Below are 19743 nucleotides of genomic sequence, written 5' to 3'. Positions count from 1 at the left end.
AGAAGAAAAGAGAAGGAGGAGAGCTTGAGGGAGAGAAGGAGACGAAAGAGTAAAGGTGGAAGAGAGGAGGACGTAGAATGAGCAGAAAGGAAGGAGGGATAGAGAGGGTAATGGGACAAGAGAGTGAGAAAGAGGTGAGGGAAAGAGATATTAACAAGAGGGTGAGAGAGCGTAATGTGGAAGGAGAGAGGGGAGAGAGACGAAGAGAAGGAAAAAGGGAGAGAGAGAGTGAGAAAGCGTGTGGGAGGAGAGAAAGAATAAGAGGGAGGGAGAGGAGACGATGTATAATATATGGCCTGTCATTGGATGACACAATATTTCAAAATGGTGGAGGAATTTTTTAATATTGGTCAAACTGACATGGGAGCAATAACAAGAAAGAGAGAGAAAGTAGGTTACATGATTGTATACGTATTTCTCTCTCTCCCTCCCACTCTCTCTCTCTCTTTCTCTCTCCCTCTCTCTCTCTTTCTCTCTCTCTCTCCCTAACTCCCTTTGAAGGAGGGAGGGTTCGACGATTTTTAGGTCCAAAAACCAGATCATCCTTTTTCAATAAAATTGAGAAAAAAATTAAAAATATCAGATCAACCGGTACCGTTCGAGAACCACTGATAGAACCATTTTAGGTCGGGCTTTAAGCCCAAACCAAAGCAAGAAAGAAAAAAAAAAAAAAAACATTTTAATCCATTCTGTTCTATTCAGATATATTCTAATCTTTATTATTTTAATATCTATTCTATTCAGTTTGATTCTAATCTTTATTCTATTCCATTCTGTTCGCAGGGCTCCTGTTTCACCGCGCCATCCTCATGTCAGGCTCGGCGCTCAGTCCGTGGGCCTTGGTTCGAGACCCGGCCCGCTACGCGCGACAAGTGGCCAAGCACGCAGCGTGCCCGCGCGACCTATCGCATACTGAATTGCTCAAGTGTTTACGGGAAAAACCGCTAGAGTTGCTACTGAGCACGCCGGTGGTGGCTCCGGAGTTTACGACGGCCTTCGGGCCGAGTATCGACGGAGTCATTATCGATACCGGACTGAGCGAAACGAGGCCGGCAAATAATAAAGGTAAGCCGGTTAATAATGAAGGTAAATCGGCTTTTAATAAAGGTAAGCCGGATGATAAGATAAAGGTAAGTAAACTCCATGGCCATCTCGACAAAAGCTAACGGCAAAAAAACTGAGCCCAATTCAGGTCTAAGTCGCAATGCACACTAGTGAAACGCGTTTCATGAAACGTGTTCCTTAATAAATTATGTGAATGCAAAGTGAGTTTCATGAAATGCGTTTTACTAGTGTACATTGCTTCTTAGTATTTTGTGGGGAAGGACATTTGTAACAAACATTTACGTATGCTTATTTACTTAATTACTTTTTTGGGTGCGTAGCTATGAAATATGTAGTTCATAAACATATGGTACCTAAAATGAACCTTTTATGACTTATTAGTCCCATGAGAGTAGAGAGTACCCATAAATGGACAATCAAAAAGGGCACCTGCTGTCTTTTGCCCAAAACCCCAATTCTGAAAATAAATCAGTGTCAGTAAGATTAATCTAAAGCCTCTATTCCATTCTGCAGACTCGCACAGCTACGACTATCACACACAGAACAGCCCGGGCCGACCACCCCCGCCTCCATCGGCCTCCGAGAATATCAACGAGGCCATTGCGGCCGGCGGCTACGGGAACGCTGTCCTATCCAACGCCATCGCTAAGAAGGCCATGGTCTCCAAGCTGACCCGGTATGACCTGCTGCTGGGTGTGGTGAAAGCGGAGGCCTTCTTCACGTTCACCGGGGATGATATACAGTACGGGATAGAGCCGGATAGGCGGTCGAAAATTTTGCGCACCTTTGTCAAGAATACGTACAGGTAAGAGAAAATAGTGATATCCCTCCAAAAAACATGATATCCCCCGAAAAAACATTTTGTGTGAAAAAGAAAAGGACTTCTCAACTTTCACCAGGGATTACATTCACCCTGCTACCTCAAGAACCTACGTACAGACAAATAGGGGGAAGAATAGTGGTATAAAAAAATTAATAATATTTCACTTAAAAAAGCACCTTACAAAAAATGATGATCTCCCCTTAAAAACTATAAGTTCATTATATTAACGCTATAGTGCATAAACTTGATAATTTCTCATGTTGTCGAAAATTCGAAATTCTATCCTTTTTGGCGAAAAGGTTTTCAGAACCTTTCAAGTTAAATCTCGGCTGTTTTTCGTCTCCTCCTCCTCCTCCTCTTCTTATTCCTTTCTCTTCCTCTTTCTAGGCACTCTCTTTATATCTTCCTATTCCTCCTGCTCTTTCCCATCGTCATCTTTTCCCCTTTATCTTCCCTTTTCTCCTTCTCTTTCTTCTTATTTCTCTTCCTTCTTCTCCTCCTCCGCCGCCTTCTCCTCTTAACAGAATTTCTAACAAGGTCTTTATGAAATATTTCAGTCCGGATGAGGTTAAGGTTAGATAGATAATACAATAAAGAGATCTCCTTCTTTCTCCTTTACCTTTGTCCCAATTTCATTCGGGGTCAGCATTCCCCTCTTTTGAACTCCCCACAATCCTCAATTCCACTCCTCGTCTCTTCTCCATCCCTTCTCTCTCAAATTCTCTTGATCCTTATCTCTCTCTCCATTTTAACTTTGGTCTTCCTCTCTGTAATGAAATAAAGAGATGAAACTTCAAAACTGAGTCGAAGAAAATTGATTTTGAAATTTAAGAGAAAGGGAGAGAGAGAGAGAGAGAGAGAGAGAGAAAGAGAGAGAGAGAGAGAATCCTGGTTCCGTTAAATGTAAAATTGAAACTAAATTAGTGAAGATAAAATCTGGGATCTGACCACCTTTATCTCCCTCTCCTTCTCTTCCTATTCCTCTCCTTCTCTTTCTCTTCCCCTTCTGCTCTTCCTCTCCTCTCGTTGTCCTTTTCCTCCCTTCCTCCTCATTCGCTCTTTTCTCCAAATCTGGCTCTATGTCTTACACTTTTCTCTTTCTTCTTTCCCCTCCCCCTACCTTCTCCCTTTCTTTTCTTCTCCCTCCTCTCTCCTTCTAATAAAAAATATTTTTTTTTTTTTTTTTTTTTTTTTTACTGTCATGGCGTCGACTAAAAAAAATAAAAACAATACGAAACGTGCCCTTAATTTTCGTGTTTTTTAGGGGATAGGAAGGGGAGAGAGTAGGGATATTTTTCAAATTTGACGGGATTTCTCTCCCCTTTCTCTTACTCTCTCTCCCTTCCTCCCTTTCTCTCCCCCCTTTCTTTCTCTCTCTCTCTCTCCACTTCGTTAGTCCAAAATATATTGGCGACATTTTTATTTTTCCTGTGTGCGAACTCCAGCATGGGGTCAGTAGAGAAAGATAGGAAATAGGAAAATTGAAGATATAGAGGGAGAGAGAGATTCTGTAATGAAACACTCAGATTAAAAGCATATATCATTGAATTATTATTGTAAATCTCTGTCTCTCTCTCTCTCCCATGAGTTATTACATTTATTCGCTCCCTTCCTCTCTTCCTCCCTTTCTCTCTCTCTCTTATCCTAGGACCACATTTACATTGAGGGAAGAAAGCTGCTGCCCGTATTGTTAATAAAGCACTGTATTATGGAACAAAGAAAGAGAGTCATTGACAGGGAGGGAGAGATTTTCTTTTGAAGAGGTTTGATAGAGGGGACTGTTACTGTAAAAAAAAGGTCTTATCGCCCCAAAAGAGATGAAATTTAGGTATTATTATTTATTTAATTTAGAAGAAAAAAATGTCCCTCTCATGATTCGAACCTCTCCTTCTTCCTCACTTGATTTGTATTACACAATACAAAGGACCTCCTTCCACCCCTTTGCAAGTAAATTTATCAATTCAATTCCTACTCCTCCTCCTCCTCCTCCTCCTCTTCTTTCCTTCCTTTCTCTTTATCAAGATCAATTTTTTTCCTCCCTCTCTTCCCTACCCCTCTCTCTCTCTCTCTCTCATTCTTCCCTTCACCTTTTATCTCTCCCTCTATCCTTTTTTTATTCTCACTTGAACTTAACAGAGACAGAGGTTTTTTTTTATTCGCTTGCTCTCTCTCTCTCTCTCTCTCCTTTGATCTATTTGTTACGTGTTGAATTTCGGGGAAAAACTCATTACAATATTTTTCCAAAATGGGAGAAAAGTAATAAAAGAGGGTAGAGAGAACGAGGGACTGAGAGAAAGAGGTGGAGAGTGAGGAACAGAGAGACACATAAAAAAAGAGAGTGAGAGAAAGAGAGCCATAAGGGAAATCGAGAGGGAGGGAGGAGAGAGAGAAGGACCACTTCAGGAACTGAGAGAAAAAGAGAGAGAGAGAGAAAAAAAGGGAAAGGAGAAAGGGAGAGGGAGGAGAAATAACTATATTTTCGGTGGAGAAATTAAAATTAAATTAAATCTCTCTCTCTCTCGCTCTCTCTCTCTACCTCCCTCTTTCTCTTTTTCCCCCTAAAAACTGAATCAATCAATTAGATTCCCAAGCTGAATTCTGTGTACACAAATACAAATGTATAGCCTTGAATATAATGTGTACCTATGTATACTCTTGAGAAAAAGAATAGACTCTCCTTCTTCCTCACTTGATTTGTATTACACAATACAAAGGACCTCCTTCCACCCCTTTGCAAGTAAATTTATCAATTCAATTCCTCCTCCTCTTTCCTTCCTTTCTCTTTATCAAGATCAATTTTTTCCTGCCTCTCTTCCCTATCCCTCTCTCCCTCTCTCTCTCTCTCTCTCTCTCTCTCTCTTTTTTTTTTTATCTATTTGTTACGTGTTGAATTTCGGGGAAAAACTCATTACAATATTTTTCCAAAAAGGGAAAAAAGTAATAAAAGAGGGTAGAGAGAACGAGGGACTGAGAGAAAGAGAGAGAGAGTTGAGGGACTGAGAGAGAGAGTTGAGGGACTGAGAAAAAGAGAGAGTTGAGGGACTGAGAGAGAGAGAGAGAGAGAGATAGAGAGAGGTGGAGAGTGAGGAACAGAGAGACACATAAAAAAGAGAGAGTGAGAGAAAGAGAGCCATAAGGGAAATCGAGAGGGAGGGAGGAGAGAGAGAGGAGGACCACTTCAGGAACTGAGAGAAAAAGAGAGAGAAAAAAGGGAGAGGGAGGAGAAATAACTATATTTTCGGTGGAGAAATTAAAATTAAATTAAATCTCTCTCTCTCTCTCTCTCTCTCTCTCTCTCTCTCTCTCTCTCTCTACCTCCCTCTTTCTCTTTTTCCCCCCTAAAAACTGAATCAATCAATTAGATTCCCAAGCTGAATTCTGTGTACACAAATACAAATCTATAGCCTTGAATATAATGTGTAGGTAGGTACCTATGTATACTCTTGAGAAAAAGAATAGAGAAAAAGAAGAGTGAGAGAGAAAAAAGAAGTGAAAGGAGAGAGAGAAAGAGAGAGAGAGAGAGAGAGAGAGAGAGAGAAATGGAGGGGACCTCAGGAAGTTCAAGCAACGGAAACAAGAAAAAGAGAAGTAGAAGAAGAGGGGAAATGAAAAGAGAAGGATGAGGAGAAGAAAGGCCTAAAAAAAAAAATCCGGATTTCGTTGTTTGACATTTTTATTTGCGCAGTGATCTCCTGTCGGGTGCATCTCTCTCTCTCTCTCTCTCTCTCTCTCTCTCTCTCTCTCCCTCTCTCTTTCTCTCCCCTCTCTCTCCTTCTCTCTCTCTCTCTTTCACTCTCTCTCTCTCTCTCAACTCCTTCTCTGTCTTATTCTCTCTCTTTTTTTCTCTCCGAAAAGCCTGGAGGAAATGAAATGAAAAATGTAAAAATAAAGGAAAGAGTTCTCTTCTTATCTCTCTCTTTTCACTGTCTGTCACGCTGAATTTCTAGTGCTCTCTCTCTCTCCCTCTCTCTCTCCCTCTCTTTCTCTCTCTTTCTCTCCTCCTCTTTCCCCCTTTCTCCCGATCTCTCTCTTCTTCCCTCTCTCTGACTTTTCTCTATTCCCTCGAAATGAAAAATGTAAAAATAAAGGAAAGAGTTCTCTTCTTATCTCTCTCTTTTCACTGTCTGTCACGCTGAATTTCTAGTGCTCTCTTTCTCTTTCTCTCTCTCTTTCTCTTTCTCTCCTCCTCTTTCCCCCCTTCTCCCGATCTCTCTCTTCTTCCCTCTCTCTCTCTTACCTTTCCCCTTTCTCTCTCCCTCTCGACATACTAAAGGGTAGATAATGTTATAATTCCTTTTTTTTTTTTTTGTGGAACTTTGCTTTTTAGAAAAAAAAGGAATCTTCATGTTCTAAAGAAGTTTTTCTCCGAAAAGAAGGCCTCGGGTCAACTTTTATTTTATTTACTTTTATTAAAAAGATGGCGGAAAAAGTGTTTTTCCTCGTATTATTTCGAATAAAATAGAATAGAACAGCATAGAATAGGTAGCGGTAGAAATGTAGGGGGGTGGGGGTTTCTATTTAAGATTTTGAATTTGGCCCCCCTGGGCCGACCCTGGCTTCGGCCGAAATTTGGCGACTGCTTCAAAAAAATATTATTTCAAAAGATAAAACACTATCTCCTAATTTCAGCTTCTCATCTTTAGCCGGTCAGAAAATATTCAGCTGTTCCCGGACTTTTCTCGCACTCTGTGTGGATCTACCTTGTTTAATGTACTAAAAATTCTGGAGGAAAAGTCCTTTTTAACCAGCACCTCAGATTCTCAGAAATCACATCCCAAGCTGTCCACCTTTGAGGTCATCTACCCTAAAACGTCCATACATTACCTGTCCCTGTTTTGGGTTCACTGACCACCCATAAATGATTGGAATCTTATCCACAACCCACAACCTAACTTATATCGAATAGAATCCTGTTTGTCCTGCTAGGGTATTACTGAAAAGTCCCTTTACCCCCGGGTAGCGGTAGAAATGTAGGGGGTGGGGGGGTTTCTAGGGGGTGGGGTCCAACCCTGGAAGATTCAAAAAATATTTTTTCGGCCGAAATTTGGCGACTGATTCAAAAAATATTTTTTCAAAAGATAAAACACTATCCCCTAATTTCAGCTTCTCATCTTTAGCCGGCCAGAAAATATTCAGCTGTTCCTGGACTTTTCTCGCACTTTGTGTGGACCTACCTTGTTTACTTTACTGAAAATTCTGGAGGAAAAGTCCCTTTTAACCAGCACCTCAGATTCTCAGAAATCACCTCCCAAGCAGTCCACCTTTGAGGTCATCTATCCTAAAACGTCCATACATTACCTGTCCCTGCTTTGGGTTCACTGACCACCAAATGATTGGAATCTTATTCACAACCCACAACCTAACTTATATCGAATAGAATCCTGTTTGTCCTGCTAGGATATTACTGAAAAGTTCCTTGGGTCAACTATTTTCACATTCTTCTTTCATCTTTAAATCCTGTGATAAAATTTATAGGGACATATTGGGTATGTGTAGGGAAAGTATTTATAGGGACATTCCCATTTTCCATTTTGATATCTGTTCTTTTATGTTAGTAGTTATTATGTTGTAAATGTTGTTATTTGTGTGCTCAACATCTTTTGCTATACTTTCCATAATATTTCTGTCTTCTCTTTGATTCTCCTTGAGTTTATTTCTCATCTTTAGTTCTTCCGATGCTTGCTCTTCCTTTTCGTCGTATTCTTCCTTTTCTTCTTATTTTTCCTTTCCTCTTTTTATTATTTTTGTCTTCTCTTTTATCTCCATTTTCCTTTAGAATTCTTCTTCTTTTCTCTTGCCTGTTGCTTCTTCTTTATATTTTTTCTTTTTCTAGTTTTTTTCTTCTTCAACCCTACCACAAAGGTAGGGTTCTCCGGAAGGAGTGTTTCTTTACATCGGTCCCCTTTTTCTCTTCTTCTTTCTTTTTATCTTCTTGAAAATTCTCTTTGTCCTTGATAGTTTTGGGAAGTCTGCTTATGTCTAGGGTACTCTTGGGATGTCTGGCATGTTCTCATTGCTATACTTTCCATAATATTTCTGTCTTCTCTTTGATTCTCCTTGAGTTTATTTCTCATCTTTAGTTCTTCCGATGCTTGCTCTTCTTTTTCGTCGTATTCTTCCTTTTCTTCTTATTTTTTCTTTCCTCTTCTTAGTCTTCTTCTTTTTCTTTACAATTTCTTTTTCTTTTTTCCTTTCTTCCTCTTTTTATTATTTTTCTTGTCTTCTCTTTTATCTCCATTTAGAATTCTTCTTCTTTTCTCTTTCCTGTTGCTTCTTCTTTATATTTTTTTCTTTTTTTAGTTTTTTTATTCTTCAACCCTACCACAAAGGTAGGGTTCTCCTGAAGGAGCGTTTCCTTACATCCCCTTTTTCTCTTCTTCTTTCTTTTATCTTCTTGAAAATTCTCTTTGTCCTTGATAGTTTTGGGAAGTCTGCTTATGTCTGGGGGACTCTTGGGAAGTCTGGCATGTTCTCGGGTTTCTTTTGTAACATGATATTTGTGTACCTGTCTTTTTATCAGTTTTATTCTCTCGTATGCTCCTTATTATTTATTTATTTCGCTTGTTCCTCACACCTTTCCCTACTTTTAGTACACTCTCCTCTTCTTTTTTTTTAGTTCCTTGAACTTTTTTTATCTTTATATGTCTGGCTTTCTTTCTCCCTTTCTCTCTGTATTTCTTATTCTCTCTTTCTCGATTTCTTTCTCTTTCCCTTTGCCAGTCAGCTCCTTTTCTCCATCTCTTCTCTTGCCCTTCATCTTCTTATTCTCCTTCCTTTTCCTTCTTCTGCCTCCTCCCTTTCAGATTGAGATTAATATTGAGCAAAGAAAAAATTCAAATTTTTATTCCCTTCAAAATGTTGTCAGCTTAGAAGGTAGAAAAAAAAATAAAACCCCGGATTAAGATGAATAAGGAAAAGAAGGAGGAGGAGGAGGAAGAGGAGAAGAAGAAAGGAGGAGGAGGAGGAGGAGAAGAAGGAGGAGAAGAAGAAGAAGGAGGAGGAAGAGAAGAGAAAGTAAAATCTCAGACCTTCAAAATGTTGTCAGCTTAGAAGGTAGAAAAAAAAATAAAACCCCGGATTAAGATGAATAAGGAAAAGAAGGAGGAGGAGGAGGAGGAGGAGAAGAAGAAGGAGGAGGAGAAGAAGAAGGAGGAGGAAGAGAAGAGAAAGTAAAATCTCAGGTTCAAATAGGGAAGAAAGTTGTAATTTGAAGGAAATGTTTAAAGGAAGACAGGATCAATGTTATCCTTATTCCTTTTGAAAGGAAGGAAGAAAATGTAAATACTAACCTGAAGAAAAAGAAAGGAAGAGCAAAAAAAAATAAAAAAAAAAATAAGAAGTACCTACCTACATACCTACCTAAAATAAAAATAAATAAAGGAAAAAAAGATAATTTTCCTCTTTCAATTTCTTCTTCTCCCCCTCTTCTTCTTCTTCTTCTTCTTCTTCTCCTCCTCCTCCTCCTCCTCCTCCTCCTTCTTCTTCTTCTTCTTCTTCTTTTCCTCCTCCTCCTCTTCTTTTTTTTTTTCAGATTGAAAAGAGTACTGATTTCTATTGAAAACAGGAACTTGGAGGAAGAAGAAGAGGAAGGGGTGTGCACAAAAAAGACAAAACAAACTTACTTATAAAGGGGAGGAAGAGAGAGAGAGAATGGGAGAGAGAGACATTTGGACTACCTATTGGGGAGCAAACTAAATAAAAGTTCAATATCTACCCCTCTCCTTCAAACTTTCTACAAACACTCCACCCTCCCTTTTTGCGTGGGAATGAGAGGGGGCATTTTCACTTTACAGGTCACAAAAGAGGCGTGGCCCTATAAGCACAAGTTTGAAAGACCAGATGAAAAGTTTGGCCTGGACGCAAAGGCTTTGAAATGTCATGATGAAACTACCTATAACTAGGATTTCATAATACCTAGCACATTAAAAAGTGTTCCTAATAGTTTTCCTATGAATTTGTTTTATTGTAGGTTTTAGAGCCTACAATAAAATCTATTAATAATTCCCAGTAGCGACATGAGAAATAAAAAATAATTAATCAAAAATTTATAAAAAAAAGACCTCTTTCAAACTGCTGACAAAAAGGCACTCCTGAGTCTTAAGTTGGCAGTCCAAATAAATATTTGTATGTAATTGGAAAATGCTCAATATAAATTAGTACCCCATGATACCTTTATTAGCCTGGGGATAAAGGGATATTTCAGTCCTATTCCAGCAGGATAACAACAAGGTGAAAGGCATATTTTATTCCTTTTTCATCCAAAGTCATATTTTCCCGTATCACTCAACCGTAAGTGAACGATTTTTTTTTTTTTTTTTTTTTTTTTTTTTTTTGGGCATGGCGTCGGACTAAAAAAATAAAAACAATACGAAACGTGCCCTTAATTTTTCGTGTTTTTTAGGGGATAGGAACGGGAGGGGGAGAGTAGGGATATTTTTTCAAATTGACGGGATTTCTCTCCTTTTCTCTTACGCTCTCTCTCCTTCTCTCCTTTCTCTCTCCCCCTTTCTTTTCTCTCTCTCTCTTCCACTTCGTTAGTCCAAAAATATATTGGCGACATTTTTATTTTTCCTGTGTGCGAACTCCAGCATGGGGTCAGTAGGAGAAAGATAGGAAAATAGGAAAATTGAAAGAGGAGAGAGCAAGTACAGAATAGGAAAGAAGAGAGAGGGGGCACATGGAGAGAGAGGTTCAAGGAAAAAACTTACTTTCCACTCAGAAAAACAAAAACAAAAGGCCCAGAAAAAGGCCAGACGAGGAGCGCGATAGAGAGGGAGAGAGAGAAAAAGGGAGGAGAGAGAGAGAGAGGGGGGGGGGAAGTGTAAGCAAAATGATTTCATTATTTTCAGGACTATTCCCAATTTTCACTTTTTCTCTATTCCCTCTCCCCATGTCTCTTTCTCCTTCTTTCCCTATAACTCTCTTTTTCTTTTGTCCTTAGCTTTTCTCTCCCTGTTATTCCAAATTTTCAGATTTCCGTCTTCCCTTTTTCTTTTCCTCTCTCATTCCCATGAATCTTTCAAACTATTTCTCCTCTTTTGTCTCCTTCCCCAATATCCTCCTCATCCTTCTCCCACCCTTTTCTTTACCTCCTCTTGTTTTATCCTTTGTCTTTTCACCTTTTAACCGATCTTTGGCCCTCAATTGTGGCTCTTCTTGACTGAAAGTGGTCGAACTTTTCTGCAGCTTAGGCCTACGAACATTTTTGATCTGTGTAAATTCGAACAAATCTCCCTGCGAAGTTTGTATGACTCGAGTCTTGTTTATCAGGCTCTTTTGGGCTTTTTAAAACCTCTTTCTTGAAACTGAAAAAAAAAAAACAGAAGGCCTGATAGCGGCCGAACCTGATAGCTCTTTTCGTGAGTAAAAGAAGGGGACTAAAGAAAAATAGACAGACCGTAAAAGTGGCGAAAAGGGGGGAGAGAAAAAAAGGGAGATAACGAAACTCAAAATCATTGGTTTCGGAACAAACAATAAGGAGGAGAAGAGACAAGAGGAGGTAAGAAACGTAGACGAAAAGCAAAAAGGTGGGAAATTGGAGGAGAACCTTTGTTTTGAAAGAAATAAATAGGACAGGAGGAGAAAGGAAGAATGGAAAAGAAGTATGGAAGGGAATTAGGGAAAGGAAGAGTTAGAGAAGGGATAGGAAGAGGTGGGAAAAGGGGAAAAACGAGAGATCTAGAAGGGATACGAAGAGATGGAGAAGGGATAGAGAGAAGAAAGAAATAGGAGGGAGAGACAAATTGAGGGTCTGGCGAGGATGATTATTTTTCTTCTTTGTTTTTCTTTGACTTTTCCAAAGATTTTGGTGGCGTCGTCCTTTTCTCCTTTTTCTTTTTTAACTCTCACCTTTTCTAGGGAAAAGGTGAACATTTTATTTTGAAAGGAGGCACTTAGATTTGATTGAAAGTTTACGGTTCTTTGTGTTTCGGTCCTTTCGAGAAATTGGAGTGTTTGGAGGATTACAAGGGTCGTTGGTCTCGCCTTTGCTTGAATGCTTTTTGTTTCAATTTTTGTGCGACTGCAGTATGAGGTGAGGAACAATTTTCTGCGAATTGATGACATCAACGTCATCAATCAGCAGCGTTCACACTATGTTGTGTGTCGATCGGCATTTGTCGAATGTAACACGAATGCTCGAAAATTTTGGAATCCAGTCCACAGTATAGGAAGAAAATAAAAGCCTGCACACAGCTGGCAGTAGTATGTGTGGATCAGGCAACTATTGCCTGTGTCGATCGAGGAGTCAGCTCAGCTCCTCTGTCGTGGAATACATAGAATAAAATAGACCCTGTGTATAGTACTGCCAGGATAAGACTGAAAAGTCCCTTTATTCTCGCAGTCTAAACAAGGTCTTATGTATTTGGTACAGAAAGTTGTAAGTAATTAGACAGTCCCTATCCCTAAGAAGATGACGAAGATGAGAGCACCCTCAATAAGCAGAAGTACTTTTTATTATTTAACCCACTTTAACAATTTCTTGTCTTTCAAGAAATCTCTCTTTATCTTCTGTTTTCACCATCGCTTCCTTTCTGTTTCACAGGTATCACCTGTCCGAGATTCTGGCCACGATCATCAACGAGTACACGGACTGGGAGCGTCCGGTGCAACATCCGGTCAACATTCGCGATGAAACACTAGAAGCGTTATCGGATGCGATGGTGGTGGCACCTAGCGTCAACACGGCGGACTTGCATTCGTCCGCGAGAAGCGTCCGGTGCAACATCCGGTCAACATTCGCGATGAAACACTAGAAGCGTTATCGGATGCGATGGTGGTGGCACCTAGCGTCAACACAGCTGACTTGCATTCGTCCGCGAGGCGAAACTCCTACCTGTACGTGTTCGATTATCAGACCAAGAACGGGGACTATCAGCAGGTAAGAAAATCTGGTGTGAATATCACACTCCTTTCGTTATCCTATTGGGCTTTGCATTACTTACTTTCCGTGTCCAGAAAAACCTATGTCAATGTCAAATATTGCGCCGGTGTGTTGCAATCTTGATTGCGGTTTCATTGGCTGCTATTAGGTCTTGTTGTGTACAGGGTGTCTCAAGATGACAGACCAGTAAGTGGGCCATAGACCTGACAGGTACACCTGATCAGGTATACTTTCCACCTGATGAGCACATACACACACCATCAGGTAGACCTGATCAGGTGTACTTGTTGACAGGTTTATCTGATAGGACGATCTGTCGAAAGAAAAGGTCAGGTTGGAGGACCAAATTGGGAGACATGTAACGTGTGTACCGAGGTCCGAGATTAGGACGAAAAATCTTACCTAAAAAAAAAGTATCCGAAATCCTCAATAAAACTCAAGATGACAGACCAGTAAGTGGGCCATAGACCTGACAGGTACACCTGATCAGGTATACTTTCCACCTGATGAGCACATACACACACTATCAGGTATACCTGATCAGGTGTACTTGTTGTCAGGTTTATCTGATAGTGACGATCTGTCGAAAGAAAAGGTCAGGTGGAGGACCAAATTGGGAGACATGTATAACGTGTGTACCGAGGTCCGAGATTAGGACGAAAAATTTTACCTAAAAAAAAAAAAAAATATCCGAAATCCTCAATAAAATCGCAGCGTGCCCGCGCGACCTATCGCATACTGAATTGCTCAAGTGTTTGCGGGAAAAGCCGCTGGAGCTGCTACTGAGCACGCCGGTGGTGGCTCCGGAGTTTACGACGGCCTTCGGACCGAGTATCGACGGAGTCATTATCGATACCGGACTGAGCGAAACGAGGCCGGCAAATAATAAAGGTAAGCCGGATAATAAGATAAAGGTAAGTAAACTCCATGGCCATCTCGACAAAAGCTAACGGCAAAAAAACTGAGCCCAATTCAGGTCTAAGTCGCAGTAAGTAAACTCCAGGGCCATCTCAACAAAAGCAAACGAAAAAAAAAAAAAAAAAAAAAAAAAACTGAGCCCAATTCAGGTCTAAGTCGCAATGCACACTAGTGAAACGCGTTTCATGAAACGTGTTCCTTAATTATGTGAATGCACAGTGAATTTCATGAAATGCGTTTTACTCGTGTGCATTGCTTCTTAGTATTTTGTGGGGAAGGACATTTGTAACAAGCATTTACGTATGCTTATTTACTTAATTACTTTTTTGGGTGCGTAGCTGTGAAATATGTAGTTCATAAACACATGGTACCTAAAATGAACCTTTCATGACTTATTAGTCCCATGAGAGTACCCATAAATGGACAATCAAAAAGGGCACCTGCTGTCTTTTGCCTAAATTCCCCCGTTCTGAAAATAAATCAGTGTCAGTAAAACTAATCTAAAGCCTCTATTCTTCCATTCCGCAGACTCGCACAGCTACGACTATCACACACAGAACAGCCCGGGCCGACCACCCCCGCCTCCATCGGCCTCCGAGAATATCAACGAGGCCATTGCGGCCGGCGGCTACGGGAACGCTGTCCTATCCAACGCCATCGCTAAGAAGGCCATGGTCTCCAAGCTGACCCGGTATGACCTGCTGCTGGGTGTGGTGAAAGCGGAGGCCTTCTTCACGTTCACCGGGGATGATATACAGTACGGGATAGAGCCGGATAGGCGGTCGAAAATTTTGCGCACCTTTGTCAAGAATACGTACAGGTAAGAGAAAATAGTGATATCCCTCCAAAAAACATGATATCCCCCGGAAAAACATTTTGTGTGAAAAAGAAAAGGTCTTCTCAACTTTCACCAGGGATTACATTCGCCCTGCTACCTCAAGAACCTACGTACAGGCAAATAGGGGGAAGAATAGTGGTATAAAAAAAAAATTAATAATACGTATTTCACTTAAAAAAACACCTTACAAAAAATGATGATCTCCCCTAAAAAAAACTATAAGTTCATTATGAATTAACGCTATAGTGCATAAACTTGATAATTTCTCATGTTGTCGAAAAATGTCGAAATTCCATCCTTTTTTACGAAAAGGTTTTCAGAACCTTTGAAGTTAAATCTCGGCTGTTTTTCGTCTCCTCCTCCTCTTCTTATTCCTTTCTCTTCCTCTTTCTAGGCACTCTATATCTTCCTCTTCCTCCTGCTCCTTCCCATCGTCATCTTTTTCCCTTTATCTTCCCTTTTCTCCTTCTCTTTCTTCTTATTTCTCTTCCTTCTTCTCCTCCTCCGCCTTCTCCTCTTAACAGAATTCGTAACAAGGTCTTTATGAAATATTTCAGTCCGGATGAGGTTAAGGTTAGATAGATCAGTGTTTCCCAATCTGGGCGATATCGCCCCCTGGGGGGCGATGGAAGGATCAATGTTATCCTTATTCCTTTTGAAAGGAAGGAAGAAAATGTAAATACTAACCTGAAGAAAAAGAAAGGAAGAGCAAAAAAAAAAAAAATAATAAGAAGTACCTACATACCTACCTAAAATAAAAAAAAATAAAGGAAAAAAAGATAATTTTCCTCTTTTAATTTCTTCTTCTTCTTCTTCTCCTCCTCCTCCTCCTCCTCCTCCTTCTTCTTCTTTTTTTCCTCCTCCTCCTCCTCTTCTTTTTTTTTCAGATTGAAAAGAGTACTGATTTCTATTGAAAACAGGAACTTGGAGGAGGAAGAAGAAGAAGAAGAAGAAGAAGAAGAGGAAGGGGTGTGCACAAAAAAGACAAAACAAACTTACTTATAAAGGGGAGGAAGAGAGAGAGAGAATGGGAGAGAGAGACATTTGGACTACCTATTGGGGAGCAAACTAAATAAAAGTTCAATATCTACCCCTCTCCTTCAAACTTTCTACAAACACTCCCCCCTCCCTTTTTGCGTGGGAATGAGAGGGGGCATTTTCACTTTACAGGTCACAAAAGAGGCGTGGCCCTATAAGCACAAGTTTGAAAGACCAGATGAAAAGTTTGGCCTGGACGCAAAGGATTTGAAATGTCATGATGAAACTATACCTAGGATTTCATAATACCTAGCACATTAAAAAGTGTTCCTAATAGTTTTCCTATGAATTTGTTTTATTGTAGGTTTCAGAGCCTACGATAAAATCTATTAATAATTCCCAGTAGCGACATGAAAAATAAAAAATAATTAATCAAAAATTTATATTAAAAAAATAATAATAATAATAATAATAACAAAAAGAAAAGAGACCTCTTTGAAACTGCTGACAAAAAGGCACTCCTGAGTCTTAAGTTGGCAGTCCAAATAAATATTTGTATGTAATTGGAAAATGCTCAATATAAATTAGTACCCCATGATACCTTTATTTGCCTGGGGGTAAAGGGATATTTCAGTCCTATTCCAGCAGGATAACAACAAGGTGAAAGGTATATTTTATTCCTTTTTCATCCAAAGTCATATTTTCCCGTATCACTCAACCGTAAGTGAACGATTTTTTTTTTTTTTTTTTTTTTTTTTTTTTTTGGGTTTTTTTTTTTACTGTCATGGCGTCGACTAAAAAAAAATAAAAACAATACCGAAACGTGCCCTTTAATTTTCGTGTTTTTTTTTTAGGGGATAGGAAGTACGTACAGACCATGGGCTAAAAATCGCTTTTTTGACATCAGGGGATCCCAAAACGGATATTTCCAACCATTTCCCGATTTCGAAAATTTGGACCGATTGCAATACTTTCATTACTAGTATAGCTCGCTATACTGTAGTAATAGAAAGTAAAAGTGGCGACATTTTTATTTTTCCTGTGTGCGAACTCCAGCATGGGGTCAGTAGAGAAAGATAGGAAATAGGAAAATTGAAAGAGAGAGAGAGAGAGCAAGTACAGAATAGGAAAGAAAGAGAGAGGGGACACATGGAGAGAGAGTTCAAGCGCAAAAAACTTACTTTCCACTCAGAAAAACAAAAACAAAAGGCCCCAGAAAAAGGCCAGACGAGAGGCAGATAGAGAGGGAGGGAGAGAGAAAAAAGGGACGAGAGAGAGAGAGAGGGGGGAGAAGTGTAAGCAAAATGATTTCATTATTTTCAGGACTATTCCCAATTTTCACTTTTTCTCTATTCCCTCTCCCCATCTCTCTTTCTCCTTCTTTCCCTATAACTCTCTTTTTCTTTTGTCCTTAGCTTTTCTCTCCCTGTAATTTCAAATTTTCAGATTTCCGTCTTCCCTTTTTCTCATTCCCATGAATCTTTCAAACTATTTCTCCTCTTTTGTCTCCTTCCCCAATATCCTCCTCATTCTTCTCCCACCCTTTTCTTTACCTCCTCTTGTTTTATCCTTTGTCTTTTCACCTTTTAACCAATCTTTGGTCCCTCAATTGTGGCTCTTCTTGACTGAAAGTGGTCGAACTTTTCTGGAGCTTAGGCCTACGTGTAAATTCGTAAATTCGAACGAATCTCCCTGCAAAGTTTGTATGACTCGAGCTTTTTAAAACCTCTTTCTTGAAACTGAAAAAACAGAAGGCCTGATAGCGGCCGAACCTGATAGCTCTTTTCGTGAGTAAAAGAAGGGGACTAAAGAAAAATAGACAGACCGTAAAAGTGGTGAAAAGGGGGAGAGAAGAAAAAGGGAGATAACGAAAGTTCAAAATCATTGGTTTCGGAACAAACAAGGAGGAGAAGAGACAAGAAGAGGTAAGAAAAATAGACTAAAAGTAAAAGGTGGGTAATTGGAGGAGAACCTTTGTTTTGAAAGAAATAAATAGGACAGGAGGAGAAAGGAAGAATGGAAAAGAAGTATGGAAGGGAATTAGGGAAAGGAAGAGTTAGAGAAGGGATAGGAAGAGGTGGAGAAAGAGAGGGAAAAGGGGAAGAATGAGAGATCTAGAAGGGATACGAAGAGGTGGAGAAGGGATAGGAAGAAGAAAGAAATAGGAGGGAGAGACAAATTGAGGGTCTGGCGAGGATGATTATTTTTCTTCTTTGTTTTTCGTTGACTTTTCCAAAGATTTTGGTGGCGTCGTCCTTTTCCTTTTTTCCACTTTGTCAACTCTCACCTTTTCTAGGGAAAAGGTGAACATTTTGTTTTGAAAGGAGGCACTTAGGTTTGATTGAAAGTTTTCGGTTCTTTGTGTTTCGGTCCTTTCGAGAAATTGGAGTGTTTGGAAGATTACAAGGGTCGTTGGTCTCGCCTTTGCTTGAATGCTTTTTGTTTCAATTTTTGTGCGACTACAGTGTGAGGTGAGGAACAATTTTCTGCGAATTGATGACATCAACGTCATCAATCAGCAGCGTTCACACTATGTTGTGTGTCGATCGGCATTTGTCGAATGTAACACGAATGCTCGAAAATTTTGGAATCCAGCCCACAGTATAGGAAGAAAATAAAAGCCTGCACACAGCTGGCAGTAGTATGTGTGAATCAGACAACTATTGCCAGTGTCGATCGAGGAGTCAGCTCAGCTCCTCTGTTGTAGAATACATAGAATAGAATATACCTACCCTGTGTATAGTACTGCCAGAATAAGACTGAAAAGTCCCTTTACTCTCGCAGTCTAAACAAGGTCTTATGTATTTGGTACAGAAAATTATTGTAAGTAATTGGACAGTCCCTATCCCTAAGAAGATAACGAAGATGAGAGCACCCTCAATAAGCAGAAGTACTTTTTATTATTTAACCCACTTTAACAATCTCTTGTCTTTCAAGAAATCTCTCTTTATCTTCTGTTTTCACCATCGCTTCCTTTCTGTTTCACAGGTATCACCTGTCGGAGATTCTGGCCACGATCATCAACGAGTACACGGACTGGGAGCGTCCGGTGCAACATCCGGTCAACATTCGCGATGAAACACTAGAAGCGTTATCGGATGCGATGGTGGTGGCACCTAGCGTCAACACAGCTGACTTGCATTCGTCCGCGAGGCGAAACTCCTACCTGTACGTGTTCGATTATCAGACCAAGAACGGGGACTATCAGCAGGTAAGAAAATCTGGTGTGAATATCACACTCCTTTCGTTATCCTATTGGGCTTTGCATTACTTACTTTCCGTGTCCAGAAAAACCTATGTCAATGTCAAATATTGCGCCGGTGTGTTGCAATCTTGATTGCGGTTTCATTGGCTGCTATTAGGTCTTGTTGTGTACAGGGTGTCTCAAGATGACAGACCAGTAAGTGGGCCATAGACCTGACAGGTACACCTGATCAGGTATACTTTCCACCTGATGAGCACATACACACACCATCAGGTAGACCTGATCAGGTGTACTTGTTGACAGGTTTATCTGATAGGACGATCTGTCGAAAGAAAAGGTCAGGTTGGAGGACCAAATTGGGAGACATGTAACGTGTGTACCGAGGTCCGAGATTAGGACGAAAAATCTTACCTAAAAAAAAAGTATCCGAAATCCTCAATAAAACACGTACTCAATAGAGACACAATCGTTTAAAAAATGAAATCCCTAGCTCCATCAAAAAAGGTTTATAAGAGAGAGATACCTACTCGTGGAGAAAGAGCGTGAGAGAAAAGAAAGAAAGAGATTGAAAGAGAGAGAGAGAGAAAAGAAAGAGATTGAGAAAGACAGGGAAAAGGAAATGAGAAAAGGAATAAGAGGAAAGTAAAGAAAGTATAAAAATAGAAAGAAAGAAAAAAAAAAAGAATACAAGAAACTCATTTCAAGAGAGAAAATATTGGATGTAATATTACATCCACCCATTCAAAATTATCCCACAATGAAGGAAATTGTGGACTATAAAATCACTGAAGGGAAGCGAAATTTATATGTCGAAATATAAAAAAAGTAAGTATTTATGAACAGCTTTATAACAAGTATTTCATAAACAGCTTTAATAATAAAATAAGTACATATTTTTACTGCTTATAACAAGTATTTATTCTTTTTATAACAAGTATTTATTTATACTCGAGCACCTTTGTATCTAGAGCAGTAACCAAATAAAAATAAGAAAAAAATGATGACAGGGTGCCACAAGTTTAGGGTGGAAGAAC

General features: G+C 39.7%; 2 protein-coding genes across 2 annotated transcripts in view; both read left to right on the top strand.

The window, feature by feature from the left end:
* The window catches only part of LOC103507156 (neuroligin-1-like), a 39182-nt gene extending 26540 nt beyond the window's left edge, over positions 1 to 12642 (top strand). Inside the window, exons 2-4 of the mRNA XM_008471609.1 lie at positions 784 to 1065; positions 1579 to 1870; positions 12432 to 12642. Of these exons, the coding sequence (XP_008469831.1) occupies positions 784 to 1065; positions 1579 to 1870; positions 12432 to 12642 (785 nt within the window). The remainder of the gene's footprint in view (positions 1 to 783; positions 1066 to 1578; positions 1871 to 12431) is intronic.
* A 17-nt stretch (positions 12643 to 12659) lies between these two features.
* Positions 12660 to 18841, top strand: LOC113466515. Its single transcript, XM_026822006.1, has 5 exons — positions 12660 to 12767; positions 13219 to 13222; positions 13485 to 13661; positions 14217 to 14508; positions 18493 to 18841. The coding sequence occupies exons 1-5, from the start codon at positions 12660 to 12662 to the stop codon at positions 18839 to 18841; spliced, it is 930 nt and encodes a 309-aa protein (XP_026677807.1).
* The last annotated feature ends 902 nt before the right edge of the window (positions 18842 to 19743 follow it).

This window comes from Diaphorina citri, unplaced genomic scaffold (genome assembly GCF_000475195.1).
Source record: "Diaphorina citri unplaced genomic scaffold, Diaci psyllid genome assembly version 1.1 scaffold14, whole genome shotgun sequence".
NCBI lineage: Eukaryota > Metazoa > Arthropoda > Insecta > Hemiptera > Psyllidae > Diaphorina > Diaphorina citri.
This window is presented reverse-complemented; position numbering and strand designations above follow the sequence as displayed.